Here is a 22,235-nt window from a genome sequence, read left to right as displayed (position 1 = left end):
TTATTTATATTCATATTTTTTACTCATCTGCCCATACCCTTGATATAAGGAGCATCAGACACAAGGTTCTCACAATCACACAGTCACATTGTAAACGTTATATCTTTATAAAATTGTCTTTAAGAATCTAGGCTACTGGAACACAGCTCAACAGTTTCGGGTACTTCCCTCTAACCACTCCAATACACCATAAACTAAAAAGGGATATCTATATAGTGCATAAGAATAACCTCCAGGATCACCTCTTGACTCTGTTTCAAATCTCTCTGCCACTGAAACTTTATTTTGTCTCATTTCTCTCTTTCCCCTTTTGGTCAAGAAGGCTTTCTCAATCTCTTGATGCCAGGTCCTGGCTTATCCCAGGCATTCTGTCCCATGTTTCCAGGGAAGTTTACACTCCTGGGAGTCAAGTCCTATGTAGGGAGGCAGTGAGTTCACATGCTGAGTTGGCTTAGAGAGAGAGGCCTAATCTGAGCAACAAAAGAGGTTCTCTGGGGGTGACTCTTAGACCTAATTTTTAGTAGGCTTAGCCTGTCCTTTGTAGGAATAAGTTTCATAGGGGCAAACCCCAGATTGAGGGCTCAGCCTACTGATTTGGTTGTCCCCACTGCTTGCGAGAACATCAGGAATTCTCCAAATGGGGAAGTTGAATTTTCCCTCTTTCTCATAACTCCTCCAAGGGGATTTTGCAAATACTTCTTTATTCACTGTTCAGATCACTTCGGGATATATTGCGGCACCACACTAACCTGGACAAACCTACAAAATCTCATGCCCTATATAAGGTTCCATGTACTTATGCTGTTAAACAGCACACTCTTAAACAACCAATGGATTAAAGGTGAAATTACAAGGGAAATAAGAAAAGTCTTGGAGATGCATTTTATTTTTAAGGGGGCCTCATGTACTCTATGTGTCTTGGGAACACAATTGTCTTTCCAATTTCTTCTGCTCTGTTTTCTGAGAACCTTCATTCTGTTCCTCCCAGTAGGGCCTGGGGACAACAAGGCAGGGGATAGAATGACTTATTCAGGACATACAGGTGGTACATGGCAGTGCTCCAGACTCCTTGCTCATCTCTGTCCATCCCACCACACTGCTGGGACCAGAGGTGGTGCCTACAGCCCAGTCTGTGTATCTCTAGATTTGTCTCTGGTGTCCCAAAGGCCACTGGCTAACATTAGAGGGTGAGGGGAAAAAACAGAGCATCTCATCCAAAGTTGAGGTCTTCCTTTTTTTAAAGAACAATTATTATGGTCACATATATATAATACAGACTTTGCCATTTTAACCATTTTTAAATGCATAATTCAATGGTGTTAATTACATTCACAATGTTATGCTACCATCACCATCATCATTGCCAAAACTTTTTCATCATCCAGACCAGGAACCCTGTACACAAAAGCAATAGCTCTCCATTCCTGCTCCCCCAGCTCCTGGTAACTTCTTACTATCTCTATGAATTTGCTTATTCTAGGTATTTCGTATGAGAGATCATATAATATTCATCCTTTTGTGTCTGATGTTTTATTCAACATGAAGTTTTCAGGGTTCATCTCTGTTGTAGCATGTGTCAGGACTCCATTCCTTTTTATCGCTGAATATCCCATTATACCACATTTTGCTTATATATTTATCTGGCGATTGATGCTTGGGTTATTTCTACCTTTTATCTCTTGAGAATGATGCTGCTGTGAACATCGGTTTAAAGCTACTTATTTGCATCTCTGCTTTCGGTTCTTTGGGAGATATACCTGGAAATGTAGCTGTTGAATCATATGGTAATTCTGTGTTAAAATTTTTTAGGAACTTCCAAACTTTTCCATAGTGGCTGCACCATTTTACATTTCCGTCAACAATACATGAGAGTTCCAATTCTGCACATCATGAGGTCTTCCTTTTAATAATTAAAATACCTTCCTTCTGAAAAGAGGTACATGGCTGGAGTACTTTTATGAGTTATTGCTTTGATCCTCAAAGTAGCTCTGAGGTGGCTGGACAGGGTTAATAATCCCATTCTACTGATGAGAAAGCTGAGGGCCAGAGGTGGAAAGTGACTTGCCAAAAATCACATAGTGGAAGCTCTAGCCTGCTGGTCGGAACCTCTCAGATTCTCAGGTATCCACAGAAGGAAAATGAGAGTTCTGAGTTTCAGGATGTTGATTTTTGTTATTAATGTTTTCCAGCTTTTTACGAAGTGGGAGGGTATGAAGCCTTCATGACAAAGTACATGAAGGCCATTCCAACCTTCATTACTGATGGAAACATCACCATCAAGGAAGAATGCTATACTCCAAGGGCCGATTCCTTCCACATCTTTCGAGATCCTCTCAAGGGAGACCTTCCATGGCCTGGGCTTATCTTTGGGATGTCCATCCTTGCCTTGTGGTACTGGTGCACAGATCAGGTAGTGCATGGTTGATGGGTCCTCCCCAGGAAATCGCATCTATCTGTGGCTTGTGGTATTGGGAAAAGTAGGGCAGGGCTTACATGGTCTGAAGGTAGCTGAGCCCAGGTGACATGGGAGTGCCAAGCCAAAAACCCAGAATTGGGAGCCTGGGGTAACAGAAGAGTTTTGTCACCTGGGCCTGCACCCCTCCCTCACTGGGCATTCCCTGGCAGGTGATCGTACAACGCTGTCTTTCGGCCAAGAACATGTCCCACGTGAAGGCCGGCTGCATCATGTGTGGGTATCTGAAGCTGCTGCCCATGTTCCTCATGGTGATGCCGGGAATGATCAGCCGGATTCTCTACACAGGTAATGCCTTCTGCTGGACTTATGGGCAACTCTCTCCTATTTTTCTGGCTCCAACTCAGTTCTAAAGCCCTGTAGCTCCCGGTACCCCCTTCTTTACTTGCCATGATTACCAATCATTATTGTCACCTGATATGAACTTAACGGCAAAAAGCCTATGGCATTGTGTTCCCTGGTTTCTTACATAGGTGAATGCTTCCCCCCCTTTTTTTTTAATCCTCTGAAATTATAATGTCATAATCTGCCTCCAGCTATAGTTTCCTTTAGCTACTATTTGCTCAGTTGTTGCTCAATCCCTCCAGGCTATATGATGTTTGCATTGCTCTCCTTAATGTCAAAGGACCTCCCACCAGTCTCTGATTGCCTGCTGCTCGAATGCTATTTCCTGGTCGGGTTTCCTCCAAGGAGCCCTGAGCCTCTCCAGCATTATTTGCTTTTTTTCTTTTTTTTTTTTTAGTTAGCCATTACAGATCAAAGCTGTTTTCTGGAGTGTGAGATTAAAAAGAGAGCATAGCTGAGTGAAAATTTGGTGAGCACTCTCGAAAATGAAGTTAGAACAAAGTGGGTGTATTTGTTGTCATTAACTAAGTGTTCCTAATAGTGCTACCACATTCCTACAATGGCTTGTCTGGCACAAGAAAAATATATGTGATTAAGTAGTTCATATATTATAATGAATATAAGATATTTATTTATAAAAATATTTGAATTAGCAGTGTAATGAATCAGTGCTATGGGGCAGCACTAAATGAGGTATATCTATAGTAGATGCTAAATATATGTTTGTTGATCTGAATTCTTCCAAGTTTCCAGAATCCATTCCCAGTTTCTAGCTCATGTCCTCTTCCCCTCCCAGGCCACTTCCTTTCTGTCTGTACCCCAGATTTCCCATTGGGAAACTCCGTTAGTTGTCTGGGCATCCAAGCCTACTTGTAAGAGCTGCTTAAAGTAAACCTCAAAATTAGGAGCCACAAGTCTCTGTGATCTTCAGGAGAAATATAACTATCCCCATTGAGCCCCAGGTAGCTGCTAAATTTTAAGGACTGTGTCCCTTCTCTCCCCACCTTATACATTCCCTTATTTCCTCCCCTCGGCCCAGGACCTTGTTTTTTCTCCCAGTCGGAGCTTGGGAATGTGTCAGAACTTGTAACGAAGGGGCATGGCAGGGAAGGGCTCAGCTAGGAGCTGTACTCTTTGTCGGGCCATTTTAGGGCCTTGGGAAGGAACATCATGTTGGAAGCCTTGTTTTAAGAAGACGAACCTTGGACATGTTTCTGTGATGTCTGATTTCTGACATGGGTCTTTGTCTTTCCTCAGAAAAAATTGCCTGTACTGTTCCCTCGGAATGTAATAAGTTTTGTGGTACTGAGGTTGGCTGTACCAACATCGCTTACCCGACACTTGTGGTGGAGCTCATGCCCAATGGTGAGAATCCGGCCTGCTAAAGGATCTTTCTTGGGAAGGTTTTATGCTCCCTGTAGATTTCTGTGGGCCCTCTGGGGCAGAGTTGTTTCTGAGTCCGGGCAGTCAATAGGGAAAGCCTTGTTCCCGGTGCCCTCAGTTCTTTTTAAAAAATTTAATTGTAGTAAAATAGATATAACAAAATTAGCCATTTTAACCACTTTTAAATATACAGTTCAGTGGCATTAATTACATTCATAAAGTTATGCTGCCATCACCACCATCTATTTACAAAAATTTTTGTCATGCCAAATGGAAACTCCATACCCATTAAGCAATAATTCCTCATTCTTTTCAACCTCCACCCCCTAGCAATTTCTGATCTGCTTTCTGTCTTTATGAATTTGCCTATTCTAGATATTTCATGTAAGTGGAACCATACAATGTTTGTCCTTTTGTGTCTAACTGCTTTCAATTTGCATATATTTTTTCGAAGTTCATTCATGTTGTAGCATATATCAGGACTTCGTTCTTCTTTATAGTTGAGTATTACTCCATTATATGTATATACCACATTTATTTATCTATCCATCTGTTAATGGACATTTGGGTTGTTTCCACCTTTTGGCTCTACCCATGTGGAAAAAAAAAAGAGCAAGGAATGATTTTAGCTCTAGAATGAAGGAGTTTGTATGAATTGGATGGTATATAAGGAGGTTCTCACCATATGGAAAGGGTTATCCCAGGTGATTGTGTACTTAATTGTGAGTTTTAGAAGTGGGGCCTACATTTGGTGCTGCTGTTCATGTTTCATGTTGAAGAAATACCTCCAATTCATGGTTCAAGGGAAGCAAATATGATTAGGTTAGGGGACTCCAGGAGGTCAAAAATTCAAGGGAAGTTAAGTTAACTCCTCTATGAGCTGAACTGCTTATTAATTAAAGTTGTAATTAGCAAGAATCACTATGGCCCTCTTAGATTCTGATTTGGATTACACTGGCCTCTGTGGAGGTTTGCATTTAATTTTTTTAGATTTGCATATTCTAGGTGAGAACAGTACTACAAATTCTCTGCTAGAGTGGGTTGTGCACAACAAAAAAATGTGTGGCATGCAGAACAATGAGAAGCTGTGCTTATATGTACCATTGCCATTCCCTCTCCTCCCACTGCATTGTGGATTCTGTGAACACTGCATTCAACAATGCCTTCCCTGTACTAGAGAAAACAGATATTTTCCATTCCTCATCTTACTTTACTACTCAGTAGCAGTCAGCATAACTGACCATTTATCTTTTTTGAGTTACTCTCAACCCTTGTATTCTATGATACTATACTCTCCTATTTTCTTTGATTCTCTTTGACTGCATCTTTTTGTCTCATTTGAAGATCCAGTCTCCCACCCTCAGCCAGTAAGTATTTCTCTACTGATCTGTCATCAAATTCTACATATTTTGCTTCCTAAATGACTCATATTGATTTACCTCTCTTTACCTTTACCAGAGCCAGGGCTAGAAGCCCAACTTACTAACTCCTTGAAATGGATCTTGTTTTATCAACTGAAAAATGAGTTGGACTAAATCATTTTTATACTTCCTTCTATAGCTCTAATAGGTTGTGATCTATGTTATAAACCCCAGAAAAACTATTTTAAAAACCTCCTAACAAATGAGAAAATAATTTCAAAAGGTAACATTTATCATTCATCTTGCAAGGCTGTAGATGAAACCATTAAATTATTTAAACATAAAAGGCCTAGAGGAATGATGGAATCATGTTGTCAAAAGGTCTTAAGAACCAGGAATGTTGACCCAAATTTAATAAGCTGAAATTTAATAGCGATATAAGTCAAGCTCTATATGGGTCCCCCAAACCTAATAATCCAGGAACATTGGAAGAAACAGATTATTTAGCTTAGAGAAGAGAGAGTTCAAGAAGACATGAGTTGTCTTTGAATATGTGAAAGATGGGAAAGTAAATGAAGGGTTAGACCTGCCCCATATGTTTCTAGTGGGTAATACAAGGTCTTTTCTGAAGGGAGGCAGATTTCAGCCTTGTCAGAACTGCCCAAGAGGTAATGAGCTCCCTGTGGGGTGGTAGATTTCTTATTGCTGAGGGTTTGGCAGAGAAAATTAGGAAGGCACTTGTGTATTAGTTTGCATGGTTGGCTTAGGTGACGGTTAAGATTACTTTTATGCCTGAGACTTCATAAATCCATACTCTCACATAGTAGTTCCTCAACTTGATCTGGCCTTCTAGCCACAGCAGGTACAACCTGTGCCTTCATTGTCACGGGAGGTGGGAAAGAGATTATAGCCATCTATGCTTGCCATCATGGGAAAAATTTAAAAGGTTGGCGTGCTTTGCTTAGGTTCATATATAATAAGTGGTTATTGGCAGAATTGGAAACAGAATCTCATCTTTTAACTCCTTCTTTATATCTCTGTTTTAGTTTACTAAGGCTGCCAGAATGCAATATACCAGTGATGGATTCATTTTTATAAAGGGGATTTATTTAGTTACAAATTTACTTTTCCTCAGAGGAAAGGCAGCTGCATTTCATCTGATTTCCACTGTCACATGGGAAGGTACACAGCGACATCTGCTGGCCTCTCTCAGACTCGGGGTTCAAACAGTTTTCCCTAAGGTGTTTGTTTCCCTTCTGCATCTTCTAATATCTGGGTGTGTGTCGGCTCTGAGCTCTGAGCTGACCTATTATACTAAGCTGCTTTTCTCTGTTCTGACTTCTTTCAAGCCTCCAACTGATCAAATTAAAACATCACTTATTGCGGAAGGCATTCCCCTTAACCTACCGCAGATGTAATTAGCCATAGATGAATTTCACATGCTGATGATTTAAGCCCACAGCAACAGAACAACTGGTCACAATCTCCTGGCCAAGTTAACATCTGAACCTATCACACTCCCTTTCTGCTATATCATGAAACTTTTGGGTCAGAGATCTTATAAAAGTCTCCCACAGATGGAAGCACACACACAAACACACATCATCATCACCACCGTTATCATTCAATTGTAATATATTTACCTCATATTCATTTTACCTGCTGTGGGTTTACAAAATAATTGAAAGCCACAATCCATTCCTTAAAGCTCTTAATCTCTGTGAGGAGATAAGTCAGAAAATGTGATGTGGTTTCTGATGGCAACCAAACCTTGGTCCCTCACACTTCCCAAACACAAAGCTGAGGTGTTGTGTGTGGCACTCAGGACCTCTTTTTTTCTCTAGGACTGCGAGGCCTCATGCTTTCAGTCATGTTGGCCTCTCTCATGAGCTCTCTGACCTCCATCTTCAACAGCGCCAGCACCCTCTTCACCATGGACATCTACACCAAGGTCCGGAAGACAGCATCTGAGAAGGAGCTCATGATTGCAGGAAGGTAAACGCAGCTTTCCCCTGCCATGCATCCTCAAAGTTTGAAAGGTCAGAGAGGCTATGACTGTGCTACACATCAAGCCAGAGAAGTTTGGCAGAAGCCTGGGTAGACTGCGAGTAGCTTGTAGCTAGTTATATTTGCCCTTTAGTGACATTTAACTTTAAATTGGATATCATCTTGTTGCCTCTCTGGAACTAGAAGTGACCTCAAAGATCATCTAACCCAACACTTAGGTTATTAACAAGTAAAATGAGGCTCATCTTTCCTAAACCAGTGCAACTTGTACGGGGGCAAAGTTAGCACCAGAACCTGTGGTCAGTTCGATCCCTGTTCAAGACCTTTTACATTGCTCTAAACTGCCCTCCTTAGTCTGTAGAAATTCATACTGGTCATCTTTTTGAGCACCAGACCCCTCTAATGCCTTGACTGTTCACTGCAAAAATTTTGCAGGACCATTTTGAGAGTTGAGATTAACATGTCCTGTGAAGTGTAAAACACTATGTCAAATGGGCTAATTGGCACAAGAGGATACTGAAAACTGCAAACCAATGATACGTGGGCAGGTGTGCTTATTATCACAATGCTTTAGATACAGCAGATGCTTTGGAAAGTGTTTAAGAGAAACTCTGCTATATCTCTCCATGGGGCTAACGCAGATCGACCTCATCAGAGCAGGTGGAACAAGTTCCTGGGATGTCAGTAAAGGGAAAGGTTCCAGTGAGTGCAGCAGACCCATAAGTCTTTCTTATAGGCTATATTAGGCTGAAGAACGGAAAGGAAAATGACAAGCCATTCTCAGGCAACAAGACATTTGGAACCCAGGGGAGATATGACCAGGCCAGAGTCTACTACTCTGATAACTTTGACTATTTTTCCCTTGGAAAGGAATTTACTGACTCTTTCTGTTATTTATAAGTCTCAAGATCCAAAATGGGAAGAGAACCACTTTGTTACTCTGTTCAGTACTGGATCTCACAGTCCTGAGATTATGTTGGGGGTTCATATTTTTGTGCATCCTATGATTGCTACCCTAAAACTTGTCTGTTCCCTGGACAAACTTACAGTTACGTGAAACAATTCTAAACTCTGCTGCAGGGACTGTGAGAGTAATCAGAGCAGTAGTTGGGGGTGGTTCCTGAGGGAGGAAGGACTTGAGGTGAGTCCAAAATGGTAGTAAGATTTGGGTAAGTTGGAGGGCAGTGGGGAGAGCATTCCCCAGGAAGAAAGATGGGAGCAAAACACTGCTCTATGAAGATTAGTTTAAGATGCTTTTGCCTTGAATATAGGTAAATGAGGTAAGAGAATCACAGCCTTCTTACCAATTAAATCAAAAGTATGGATAAGAAGAACCTGCAAGGAAACCCTCCAATCTTTTGAAAGTGAAACTGAAAAGGGGGAGAGTTAGAAATACCTGATAGTGTTCCTTTCTATCTAGACTATTACTTTATACACTTTTCTTGGCTTGTAGTTTTAAGTTTATTATTATGAAGAAGGAAGAGGGGAAGAAAATAGTAATAGTTTTTATTTTTTGTTGTATGCCTACTATTTGTTAGGTGTTTTGCTATCACTAGCCCTCATTCCAACCTTGCAAAATAGTTCAAAATAAATTTCCCTGGTTTATAGATGGGGAAATTGAGAGTCAGAGAGGTTAAGTATACCATATAAAGAGAATATGAATTTGAATTCAAGACTGTCTGGTTCCCAAGTCCATATTCTCATTTGTATATGCTACTATCTCTCAAAGTGGCATTATTTCACTTAGTCATAGATGTAGATGACTTCCTGAAAGTAAAGTACAGAAGAAAAACCCTAAAAATGAGTTTGCTGGCTGAATTTTCCTTGCTGTGGTTGTATTTGATATATATATATATATATATATATGTATATATATTTTATATGTAGTGTTATATATTTATTCACGTGGAGTTATTTATTGACACTCTGTTGTGGGGACTTTGATTTTAGGTTGTTCATCCTCGCCCTCATTGGCATCAGCATCGCCTGGGTACCCATTGTGCAGTCAGCACAAAATGGGCAGCTCTTTGATTATATTCAGTCCATCACCAGTTACTTGGGACCACCCATTGCAGCTGTTTTCCTGCTTGCTATTTTCTGCAAGAGAGTCAATGAACCAGTAAGTATCATCCTTGCATGTCCAGAAAAACCATTTTAGGCTGCAGTTCTCACATAGCTTTGCATCTTCTCTATGGGAGGGATTCTGTTTCCCAGAGATCATGAGCAGAAATGGATGTATTGTAAGAGTTCACATGGGAATGTCCAAGGACCTTGAATTCTCAGAGAGTTGAATTGTACTTCTTGGGAGCTGGGGACTGGGTTCACATTCTCTGTGACTCTCTTTCCCCCAATGTTACCTGTAGGTACAGAACTAACATTGTTGTACATTTCCTAGCCAAGCTTGGTGATTTTGACTTGACTGCATAGCACCCACCTAGGAATCTGTAGCCTCTTGGACAAGCAGCTCCAGAAGTCCTAGCACACTCTGCCTCCAATGGTTCTGTGGCCAGCTTGGCCTTCCAGCCAGTAGTTTCCAGGGCCCATTGAAGGACAAAGTACTGCTGCTCAAGGAGTTTGTAGGGAGAACAACAAAAGGTAGATAAAATTTGAGGAGTAAGATAAGGCACATAAATATAAGTAGGGCAGGATTCACCGAAAGGCTATGTTAACATGGACTGAAACCATGAGGGAAGGCCCCTGGGAAGAGGTGAGGCTGTAAAGATTGAAGTTGGAGAGGGAAGAGGGGACATTCAAGGCAGAGAGAACAATACCTCCCAGTATTTCCCCACATTTAGAGGTAGAAGTGGAACAGATAGGGGTGAGGGCGAAGGTCATATAAGGAATCTCACATGGCTCAAGAGGGTGTTTGTATGTGTGAATAATGGAAGAACATCTGGAGAGACAGGGAATATTAGGTTAGGAATGACTTCTGTAAAAGCCAGGCTAAAGAGTTTGGGTCATCAGCATGGTACCATGCAGATTTGAAACCACATGGAAATTCATCCTTTGGTTATACCCTAAGACTAGGGCATTCTTGATTGTCTCTGTATCCAACTGTGTGCCTGCTGGGGAAGGTCGGAAAAGAGTGAGGGTGCTGGCCATGTGGCTGTTTGCCTGAAACAGTACAAATGATGAAATATTTCTGGTTAGAGACACCCCCTTTCTATCAATAGAACAGAAACAAAGGTAAACCAGGGGAATATCTCGCTAGAATACTTTTTCAGGTACATAAATCACCACATAGGCCACGCATTCATTCTGCATTTACCATTAAGGAATATAGTCCAGATTTGCTTGTGGCTCAAATCTGGATATACAATCTCGAGAGATAAGAATGAAACCAGAAAGTAACTTTGACAGGTTGGAGAAATAGGCCCCCAGTTTTGGGTAAGTTCCAGAGGGGATTGGCAGAATCTGGTTTACTAGGGTATTTTTAAAATATGTTAGGAAAGCATGACCAGGAGCCCAGTTGGGTATAATAGTGGATCACAAGCAGATTTGAGTTAGCCAGAGACCAGGACTTTCAAAATAAAAATAAGATTAAGAATTGGGATATATCTCTAATAGTCCTTCTCAGTAGGGGTGATTTGTCCCAGGGGATGGTTGGGAATGCCTGGAAAATTTTTTAGTCATGATTTGGAGGATGCTACTGGATTCTGGTGGGTAGAGGTCAGGAATGCTACTCAACATCCTGTAATGCACACGGCAGTCCCTCCCCACAACAAAGGATTATCTGGCCCAAAATGTCAATGATGTCAAATTAAGAAACCATGGGCCAGAGTCTCCAGAGAGTAGTAATTAGAGGTGACAAGGTAACCTCAGTATTGGTCAGGGACTGTGCTTGTTGAGGGGTGATTCCAAATGTCTGGGAAAATGTCAAAGGCTATCAGAGATTTTTCAAGATTTCCTTCAGAATAAAGACTAAAGAAATAAGAAGAGATTAATACCAAAAGAGAAGGCGAGCCTTAGGAAGTTTTCTCAATACTATTTGCAGAAATTCAGTCAAATATTTTTTTGAGTGAATAAGTGTATGACAAACAGATGGGGAACAATTCTTCTTTTTTCTTGTTCGTTTGTTCATCTAGCAGATTCTTTCAGATACTAGGCACTGGGCTAGGCAGGAGGAGCACAAAGATGAGTGAAGCATGGTTTCTGCTCTGGACAAGCTCCCATTTGAGATGAGGAGACAGAGAAGTCAATGAGTGATTCCTCAGTTAGGTCAGTGCTGGCATGGAGGAGCATCCACAGTGCTGTGGCCATAGCCAGGAGAGTGCACCCACCCAGTTCTGTCTTAGGAGAATGGAGGTGTCATTGGAGCTAGAACAAGGTCACCAAAGAAGGGAAGAGCCTGTGTTCTCCCAGGAAGAAGGGATGACTTATACATAAATTGGGGGACATGAACATTCATGGCATATTTAAAGAATAACAAGAATTAGCATACCTGGGATACAAAGTCTAGGGCTAAAGATGGCTAGCAAAGATGCTGTTAATATTAACAGCTGATCAATCATGAAGGCCCTTTCAGCTACCCTGTTAAAAGTGCTCTCTATTTATGTCACTGGCCCTTACTTCTGAATGTTCCTGAGTCTGGAGGCTGGTTCTAATAGCTGAGAGATTTGAATTATTTTTTATTTTTATTTTTTGGCATGGGCAGGCTCTGAAAATTGAACCTGGACTTCCAGCACAGCAGGCAAAAATTCTGCCACTGAGCCACCAGTGCACCGCACTGAATTATGTTTAAAGTTAAAGGGAATTATTTTTGGAATTCTTAAGATTTTGGGTTGATATTCTATACCAGTTGTTTAGATGATTTACCCCATTATATTATGAATCCTTATTTTATGATCCAAGCAAAAATCACGTACCTGAAACAATAAATATGCCCACTGAAGGCTTGACATAATACTCCTTTAGTCTGTATGCCAGTGTTGTTGCTTCGGATGGCCTGAAGCTATCATTTCTCTAAACTTTATTCCCTTCCCTCTGCTCCACCAGGAATGTTAGGATGCCCAGCTTTTTTGTGTGTTTGATGTTAGCTAACTCAGAGTTTTCTTTCACAGGGAGCCTTTTGGGGACTGATTATAGGATTTCTGATTGGGGTATCCCGTATGATAGCTGAGTTTGCCTACGGAACCGGTAGCTGCATGCAGCCCAGCAACTGTCCCACAATTATCTGTGGTGTGCACTATTTGTACTTTGCCATCATCCTCTTTGCCATTTCTGTCATCATCATGGTGCTCGTCTCCCTCTTTACCAAGCCCATTCCAGATGTGCATGTGAGTATCCACTTGGGAGAACTGTTCTACCCTTGCTTCACGGTCATGCTACATTTCCCACTGGGGTTGGTCTTGACTCAGTTAGACATTTCACACTCACACAACCAGAACTGACCAGGATTGTCATTGTTTTCAAGCAGAAGATGTAGAACAAGAAGCACAAGGTGGCTGCAGGGTAGTATCAGGTGTCTGTCTTCATCAAGGGGCCGCACAGTAGTCCGTACTTCCGTTCCGGGGCTGTTCTCTGGCCCCTGCTTCTCAAAGGACAGCCCAGGTACAAAGCAACGAGGTAGGCACAAGGTCATATTTGTCCATTGAGCATGTATACACACATACACACACACACACACACACACACACACACATACACAGAATCCTTAAAAGACCTTTAACCTCACTGCCAAATTTTCTAGACCAATCTTAATGTCAAACAAAGACTGCTTTTATAGTAGCAGAGCCTTCATGTCTGTTGGTTGGATCTGTCACAAGCTTTCTTTGTGATGTCGATTGCTTTTCTATTTGTCATTCTTTAAAGTTGGCAGGCCCAAATACGTTTAGCTCCATGCCTCCTCTTGAAATATAGAAAGCAAGGTAGTCACCGATAGGGCATGATTGAGACAAACATACTGCGTTGATTTTCAGGCTTCTGCATGCTCGTGATTCATGCTCTGCACAATATCAAAAGCTGTGCCCCTATTTTAATATAGTTCATGATTCTAGACATTCTTCTTCCCAGAATATGACAGACACTTAGCTCAAAATCTGATCTGATACTGTTGGTTAGGAAAAATGGGTGTCTGGTTTTGGTTCCCAGTAGCAGTGTTAAAAGGAACCAATTCATTGATCATGTGTAACATGATTTCATTCATGCCTTCAACAAATCTTTCTATATTCAAGGTTGTCTTTGAATAGAATGCATAAGGGTTAGCATATGCACGATAATATTTATATCTAAGTTCCCCAAATATTAAGAGATGATATTGTGCATGGAATTTGTTATTTGAGTTTCTCCTGGGACTGAGGCTATATGTCTTTTCCTTTCTTGACACATATCCCTTTATTCTCCCAGCTTCTTGGTCAAGACACTGTTCGGCTCTTCCTGTTAACCTGTCCTGTTTTCTCCACAGCTCTACCGTCTGTGTTGGAGTCTGCGCAACAGTAAAGAGGAGCGTATTGACTTGGACGCAGGAGAGGAGGATATCCAGGAAGCCCCAGAGGAGACCATGGAAATTGGTGATTTATGATTCAGGGCCTTTTCCAAACCCTAAAATGTTACTCCTACAGTAATAGCAAGGCCACTTTACTGGAGCCTTCACTGAATGCCTTCATCAAATCTCAGATCTTTCCTCCATAGAGGAAAAGGAGTGGTGTAGAGATAAGATAGATGAATGGGTTTTGGGAAGTTAATTCTGAGTCCTAGTTAAGGGGTGGAGGGAGGTGCAGAACTGTTACCTCCCCTCCCTCACATTTTATACTGCTCAGTGAATGTCTACATGAGGAACTTGCCACCCTGCCTCAATATGGGGCATGGCCAAGGGCAAGGGGAGAGCCAGAGCTCTTTTGGCATAGTCGATGACCCTAGAACAGGTGGAATCAAAGCTATGGTCCGTTCTGGGGACATAAGGGGAATGAGATATAGGCTCTTGGAAACTTATATCTTACTGACTTATCACATCAAATTCAGCAAACAAATTTCTCTGGGAGCCTGATGATATAATGCTTAGTCAGTGCTCAGAGAAGTATCCTGATCATGGAGAAATGTTCCCCTCAACTTCAATGTTGCAATCTTAACTCTCCACATGGGAGAGGCACCTATGGAGGATAGTTGTAGAGATGTTAGGCACGCAGAAGCATGAGACCTCAAGGTAATATGTGCTTGATTTGGTGCTGAGCTGGAGATCTCATCACTGCAAAGGGGAGCACAGATGCAGTAGAACAAGTTCTGAATCTAGCTTAGAATCCTAAGGAACGTCTTAGAATCTTAACTTTGGAAAAGACCCTAGAGATCCTTTGATCTTATCACCTCATTTTACAGACATGTTAATTGAGGTTCAAAGAGGCTTAGCCTATGGCCCCAGCTCTACTACATCTGCACTTGATCTCTAAGAACCTTTCAGTTCTAAAATCTGTGAGTCTAAGTGCTGGAGGAAGTGGAGCCGAAGGTAGTTGACCACGGTGCTAAAAAAGACCGTACCCCCACCCTCTATCCAAACATGCTCCCTACTTCTCTCATCTCCAAAAATGTCTCCACATTGAGTGAGACTATCAGAGAATGGACATGGCTGAAGGATATTTTGAGTGCTGAGAGCTTTTTAAGTGGAAGAAGAGGTTAGTTTTGTTGTCACCAGAGGACAGAACTAACACTAAGAACCCATTCCATCTTAACTCAAAGAAAGGAGGCAGGGACAGTGTGGAATCAAGAAGAACTGGGATTGGATACTGACTCCTCTACTTACTACCCTGGGCAACTGATTCCATTTTTCTAAGGCTAAGGTTCCTCACCTAAAAGCATTTTAAATAATAGTCCACATCTCATAGCACTGTTGAAAACACCGAATGAGAAAAAGCTTGACTGTGAGAACTAGCTACTAATATTACTGTCCTGATTGATATTAAGGAAAAGTTTTCTAACTGAGTTGGTCTGGAAAGAAATGAATGAAAGTGTGTGTCTGTCAGGGGTGCTATAGCAGGGATCACAGACAAGCTAGAGAACTGGCTCCATGACTCCTAAGGTTCCTGGCAGCACTAGAATTCTGTTGTTTTTTGATGAGCTTATGGTTAAGTCAGACTGAACACTGTTACCTATTAAATCGCAATAAGCCAAGCTCTCCTCAGAATTTTTTCCCCCAATTTTATTGAGACATAATCACACACCACACAAACCATCTAAAGTATACAATCATTGGCTCATAGTATCATCTTATAGTTGTGCATACATCACCAAGATCAATTTTAGAACATTTCCATTACTCCAGAACAGAAATAAGAATAAAAGATAGAAACAAAATCCTCTCATACCTCTTATTTCCCCTATGGTTGACCCATAGAATTGGTGTGGTAAATTTGTTACTGTTGATGAAAGAATATTAAAAATTTACTGTTAATTACAGTTCATATTTTACAATAGCTATGTTTTGCCCATATACCCTTCTATTTCTACTTTATTTTTTTTACATTTGTAGTAATTCATATAAGAACTTATGACTTTAAACAACCACTTTCAATCAAATTCACCTACACCATGTGACTATTACTTATAATCCCAATAATGAGCTACCATCATCACTATCCATTCCCAAACATTTACATTCAACACTGTTATCCATAATTTTGTAACTGAAAAAATTGGATCATGTAAATATAACACACATTATTTATCCACCATTCATTGGGGACACATGGGTTGCTTTTGCTGAGTTTTTAAATCATCACATAGTTGTGTATTCATCACCATGGTCATTTTTATAACATTTACATCACTCCAGAAAAAGAAAAAAGAAAAACCCCATACATCCCATATCCCTTATCCCTCCCTTTCATTGACCACTGGCATTGTAATCTACCTTTTTTTTTAAACTTCTTATCCCCTTATTATTTATTTATTTATTTATCCTTGTTTTTTAAATTAATCTGTCCATACCCTGGATAAAGGAAGCATCGGCCACAGGGTTTTCACAATCACATGGTTATACTGTAAAAGCTATATAGTTATACAATTGTCTTCAAGAATCAAGGCTACTGGAATACAGTTCAACAGTTTCAGATATTTCCTTCTAGCTATTCCAATACACTAAAAACTAAAAAGGGGGTGGGGTGGGCAACAGTGGCTCAGTGGCAGAGTTCTCGCCTGCCATGCTGGAGACCCAGGTTCAATTCCCAGTGCCTGCCCATGTGAAAAAAACCAAAAAACTAAAAACTAAAAAGGGTATCTATATAATGCATAAGAATAACCTCCAGAATAACCTCTTGACTCTATTTGAAATCTCTCAGCCACTGAAGTTTTATTTTGCCTCATTTCTTTCTTCCCCCTTTTAGTCAAGAAGCCTTTCTCAATCCCATGATGCCAGGTCCTGGCTTATCCCCAGAAGTCATATCCCACATTGCCAGGGAGATTTACACACCTGGGAATCACGTCCCATGTAGGGGGGGAGGACAGTAAATTTACCTGTCAAGTTGGTTTAGAGAGGCCACATCTGAGCAACAAAAGAGCTTCTCTTTATAATTATATAAGTATAATTATTCTTTTAGGCATAATTATAAGTAGGGTTAACTTCTCCTTTGCAGGAATAAGTTTTATAAGGGCAAGCCCCAAGATCGAGCTCTTAACCTATTGAATTGTCTGTCCACACTGTTTCTGGGAATATCAGGAATTCCCCATATGGGGAAGTTTAATATTTCCTCCTTTATCCCTAGTCCCTCAAGGAGATTTTACAAATACTTTTTTATTCTGTGCCCAAATTATTCTGGGATGTATCGAGGTATCACACTAACCTGTACAAACCAACAAGATCTCACTCCCTATTCAAGATTCCATGTAATTATAGTGTTCAAAGAAACTGACCATACAAATTAAATTAGATAGTGTGCTACCCAAAATATAAATTTTGCACCAAATAGACATCTCTCCCTTTAATTTCGCACAGAAGTTGAAGTTTTAAAATATAGACCATATCATCCTTTACCCTGTATTCTGGTTTACCTTAGTCCTATCAGATCAGCTTCATTAATATCTCTAGTTGAAGTCTGATCACTTTTTAAACTCTTTTAACAGTTGCTCTATGGGGTAATTCTGACTTTCATAACTTCAGAGGTCGAACTCTGAGTCTCAGATGTCACACAGATATTCAAAGTTGAAAATGACCAAGTTATGCACAAATAGCTCAGCATCTCCTGAGAGTTTTGTTATTTTTTTTGATAGACTGTGGATGTCACCCTAACCATTCCCTGAGAAACACTAGCATGAAGAGACCTGGTACCTGCACCATCATCACCATCATCGCCAACATCATCATAACGATGATTGATAATGATATAACATTTTAATTATGAATATCTTACCCTAGTCTAGTGATTGTTTTAAGTACCACATCATCCTTTTAGGGTAGACAATGTAAGAATGATTCTTCCAATTTTAAAAGTGAGGGAAATGAAACAATCCCAAGGCCATGTAGCTTTTTAGTGACCCAGATAAGCATGTGCTTCCCACGGGTTTTGGTTAGTGAGTGCAACTCCTTGCCCTTCCCCATCATCCTACTTTGGTGGAATGAGTCAGAGAGATGAGTATAAAGAGCCTGGTGTCTGTTTTTATGTGTGTGAGAGGAAAGAGGATAGAAGAACACTAAAACTTCTTGTCACCTACAATGTGCTGGATGCCGTCAGCAAGTTTTATAACGAAGAAGGCATTATGATTTCAATTGTACAGATTCTTGAGGATATGAGATATGAAATAACAAGGCCACAAAGCTAAGTTTTTGTCCTGATTGGCACATATATGTGCATTGTCACTGAGATTCTTTCCCAGTCTAAATTTCTGTGACTCTAAAAAAATGGAGAGCTCAGAGGAGTGGATTCCTGACCACGGAAGACACAGTCTTGGCGTGGACCAGTGAGTGGTAGAGCTGAGATTTGAACCCAGTTCTGACTACATCCAGTGCCATACCTGGATTCAAAGGAGAGAATTAGTAGTTCTCTTGGTGGGCATCCACTTTGAGTGACAGTGCCTGTTGGATGACTTGATTCAACAGTGTTGATATGCAAAATTCGACCTTCAGGCCTGCAAGTATTATCACCTTTGCCCTTGCATCAGGGGCTGTTCAGACCCATCCTTACCACATGGCAGGGTCTGTTGGGAAGCCTTGGAATTTGCAGCTACAATCAGTGCACTCCTGAGTCATGCTGGTCCCATTGATTTCCAGTGATGTAGCAAACCAATATGAATCTATGGTTCCAGAGGTGGATTTTCTGGGTCCTTCATATGTCACGGTTCCCAGCCCATTGTTAACTCTGTCATGAACTATTTCTTGTTTGATTCTGACTGTTATAAATCAAAATGCATTTACATTGCTCTAAATCTAATAGAGATACAACTTAGGATAGCTGATCATAAGGAGTCGGATCCAGTTATCAACATTTGTCTGGTGATTTATTAAGTTCCTTTAAACAAGTTGTCCGATTTCCATTCCTACACACAAGAAAATTGGGAAATTTCTGGTATAATTTCTTCCCTGGAAACTTTTTCTGGTCCCTCCCACTTCTCTATCCAATTATTCTTTTGTGCCTTTCCTTGACTCAGAAGCTCCTGAGGAGAAGAAAGGATGCTGCAGGAGAGCCTATGACCTGTTCTGTGGGCTGGACCAGCAGAAGGGCCCCGCTATGACCAAGGAACAGGAGGCGGAAATGAAGCTGAAGCTGACAGACACCTCAGAGGTGCCTCTGTGGCGGACAGTGGTCAACGTCAATGGCATCATCCTTCTGGCCGTCGCTGTCTTCTGCCACGCGTATTTTGCCTGAGTCTTACCCTCAACTGCAGACTGTGTTCGTGAAGGCCAGATGCTTCACTCCACCTCCCTTTAGTCCTGTTCTGTAGCCATGATGGAATTTTCACCAAGTTGATAAATGTGTAATTACAGGTTAGTTGGAGGAAAATCATTAGTTTGCTATTGACTTATATGTTTGAAGCCAGTGTGATGTAGTCGGCTGGATGTACTAGAGCTGCTAGAGGAAGGTCCACTCGGTCACAGCTAGAAAAAGGCACACTAAGAAACAGATACATTTTTTTTTTGTCTCAGATGGATCCAATGTGCCAACTTTGTAATCCTTGAATATTATTTTGAGAGTTTCAGACTTCTTGGTTCCTATTATTCCATCTGACTGCCTCCCATCTTTTTCAAATGCAACCCCCCCCCCATTATATGCCTGCCAAATTATCCTGGCATAAGAAAAATTAATCTGATAAACTGATGAACATATTGAGGCTGAGGATGGGAGAATAGTGGAGTCCTTTTCCTGGGCAGTTTTGTTCTTTGAAGTAGAGGCTTCAGTATATACCTTAAAGGGAGGGACCCCGGCATCAGCTCAGAGTAGGAGCAGGTGGCAGGGGTGGGGGGAGCTGAGAATCATGAGTCCAAGAAGTTTTCTGCTTTTCTTAAAAATGTCCATTGTGAGTTTCCCATAGTTGGGATTTCACTCATCTTGGCATTCACTGTGCCCGAATGTCTTAGTCACTCAGCAGTGTTTGTTGACTGAATGAATAATATGGGCATTTATTTAAAAATACTTGCTTATTATTAGTATTTTTTTTTACCTACTTTATTTCTACATAAGCCTGGCCATTGGTTAACATTTTCCTGTGGCTACACAAACCATGCACTGTGGCAAGACTTAAGAATTGAAATTTTGCCCAAGGCTACTCTTCCTGCTGGTGCTGTCCTTTCCCAACTGCTTTGTAGGTCAATTCTCTGTCATGTTATAATGGGAGGAAATGCACTTCCTGGGTGCATATGCCACCTCAAACCAGCTGCCCTCTACCGCAACACGGAAATAGCCTGAAATTCTCTTCCATATGAGTTCTGTGACCATAGCCCTTCCTTGTTTAGGTGTCTTGATTGGTAATCATCGACTGCTTAAGGTTAGGGTAGGTGGTGTCTGTTTCAGATGGAAGTGTCCAGTACCTCTGAGGAAAGTGTGCAAGTGTGTTTCTTGTTGAGCCTGTTTTCTAGAGGGGAAATCCTTTTAATCCACCTGTGAAATTTCAATTACTATTGTAATATAATCCCATTGAAGTTAAGAAAATTAGTAGTAACTGATTTCAGGCTTAGGAAAAAAAAAAAAAGCTGGGCTATGAGATTTTGTGGAGTTGAGAATGTTCCTGGAGGTAAAAATGGTATGAATTATAAAGGGATGGCTTGTTATTATAGAAGAAAGCAAACCCAGAGAGCACTATTTGATGTGCCTTTTTGCTCCCCTGTGGAAGGACCCTTAAACTAGGCAGAACACATAGAAAAGTGGAGAATTTCACATGATTATGATGACCCACAGTTCTCAGTCTTGTGTGGAGTCCGTGGTTTATGCTTTGAGAGGTCAAAGAGAAAGGATAGAAGAGAAGATGGATTGAGTGGCATAAAATTTCTAGATTGTCCTGGATTCTGTGTCTGGCTTTGCCAATGATTCACTTTGTGTGTTGTTGTAAATTATTTTGTCTCAATTGTGTATTTTTCTTTTTGAAAACTGGGAACCTCAATGCTTACAGGATCTACCTACCTCCAGGTACTTCGAAGAGAAGATGCAGACACATATATAAAGATGTCATTCAGATGTTATACTAAGGTGCCTTGTAGTCCTGTAAATGAAAATGTATTACTTTGATAAAAAATAAAACATTAAAAAATCCTATCACCGTGCTTCCTGTTCTCTAGAGATTCCAGACGAATACTGAGTATGTCTGTGGTGACCTTTAGTTGATACAAAACGTGGATAACAAGCACAAAGCCAGGAGAGTTGAGAATAGAATCTAGTAACTTGAACATTGTCTAAAAATCTAGCAAGGGAGCGGGCCACAGTGGCTTAGCAGGCAGAGTTCTTGCCTGCCACACCAGACACCTGGGTTCAATTCCCGGTGCCTGTCCATGCAAAAGAAAGAAAAAGATCTAGCAAGGTTTGGAGGTGAGTAAACAGCAAAACTTCTACTAAATAGAAGGGGAGTAACTACCTCCGATGCAAAAATGTCCCGTTGGAACAGACATCCCTGGGTAACCAGGAATTGGTGAGTGATAAAATTGCACTAGAATAATTGCTGGTTTACAGGAAAGAGCTAGTCTTTCCCTCAAATTGAAGATGGCATTATATATGGGGCAGAGTGATGACTTAGTAATGCTCAGTTTACAGAACCAAAAAATCATGCCCTATCAGGAAAACAGCTTCATTAAATATAGATAACTATTTTTAAAGGAATCCATCAAAATGAAAATACAGCCCTCCTTCCCTCCAGAGTCAAGTTGATCGTGGGGCCTTTGACTACATCATCACTGGCTTTGCTGCACCCATTCCATATGTTGTGTCCTCATTTTTATTTGCCTCAAGATGGTTACCTATTTCTCCTGCAATTTCGTCCTTGTTTAAGAGTGTGTTGTTTAGCCTCCCTATATTTGTGAATTTTCCAGCCTTCTGCCTGTTGTTGATATCCAGCTTCATTCTATTTTGATCTGAGAAAGTGTTTTGTATAATTTCTATCTTTTAAAATTTATTGTGACTTGCTTTGTTCCCCAGCATGTGGCCTACCCTTGAGAATGATCCATGAGTACTCGAGAAAAATATGTCCTACTGTTTTTGGGTACAATGTTCTGTAAATGTGTTAAGTCTAGTTCATTTATCATATTCTTCAAGATCTCTGTT

General features: G+C 40.8%; 1 protein-coding gene across 4 annotated transcripts in view; it reads left to right on the top strand.

Moving 5' to 3' along the window:
- SLC5A1 (solute carrier family 5 member 1) overlaps positions 1-21,254 on the top strand; it is a 153,420-nt gene extending 132,166 nt beyond the window's left edge. For 3 of the 4 annotated variants that reach the window (XM_077160435.1, XM_077160434.1, XM_077160432.1), the window contains 8 exons: positions 2,190-2,410; positions 2,626-2,761; positions 4,076-4,183; positions 7,407-7,557; positions 9,520-9,688; positions 12,630-12,845; positions 13,973-14,078; positions 19,138-21,253. In XM_077160435.1, the coding sequence (XP_077016550.1) occupies positions 2,190-2,410; positions 2,626-2,761; positions 4,076-4,183; positions 7,407-7,557; positions 9,520-9,688; positions 12,630-12,845; positions 13,973-14,078; positions 19,138-19,355 (1,325 nt within the window). In that variant the 3' untranslated portion in view covers positions 19,356-21,253. Of the gene's footprint in view, positions 1-2,189; positions 2,411-2,625; positions 2,762-4,075; positions 4,184-7,406; positions 7,558-9,519; positions 9,689-12,629; positions 12,846-13,972; positions 14,079-19,137 lie in introns of all 4 variants that reach the window. The other variant, XM_077160433.1, reaches the window with a different exon arrangement.
- The last annotated feature ends 981 nt before the right edge of the window (positions 21,255-22,235 follow it).

This window comes from Tamandua tetradactyla, chromosome 5 (genome assembly GCF_023851605.1).
Source record: "Tamandua tetradactyla isolate mTamTet1 chromosome 5, mTamTet1.pri, whole genome shotgun sequence".
Taxonomy (NCBI): Eukaryota; Metazoa; Chordata; class Mammalia; order Pilosa; family Myrmecophagidae; genus Tamandua; species Tamandua tetradactyla.
This window is presented reverse-complemented; position numbering and strand designations above follow the sequence as displayed.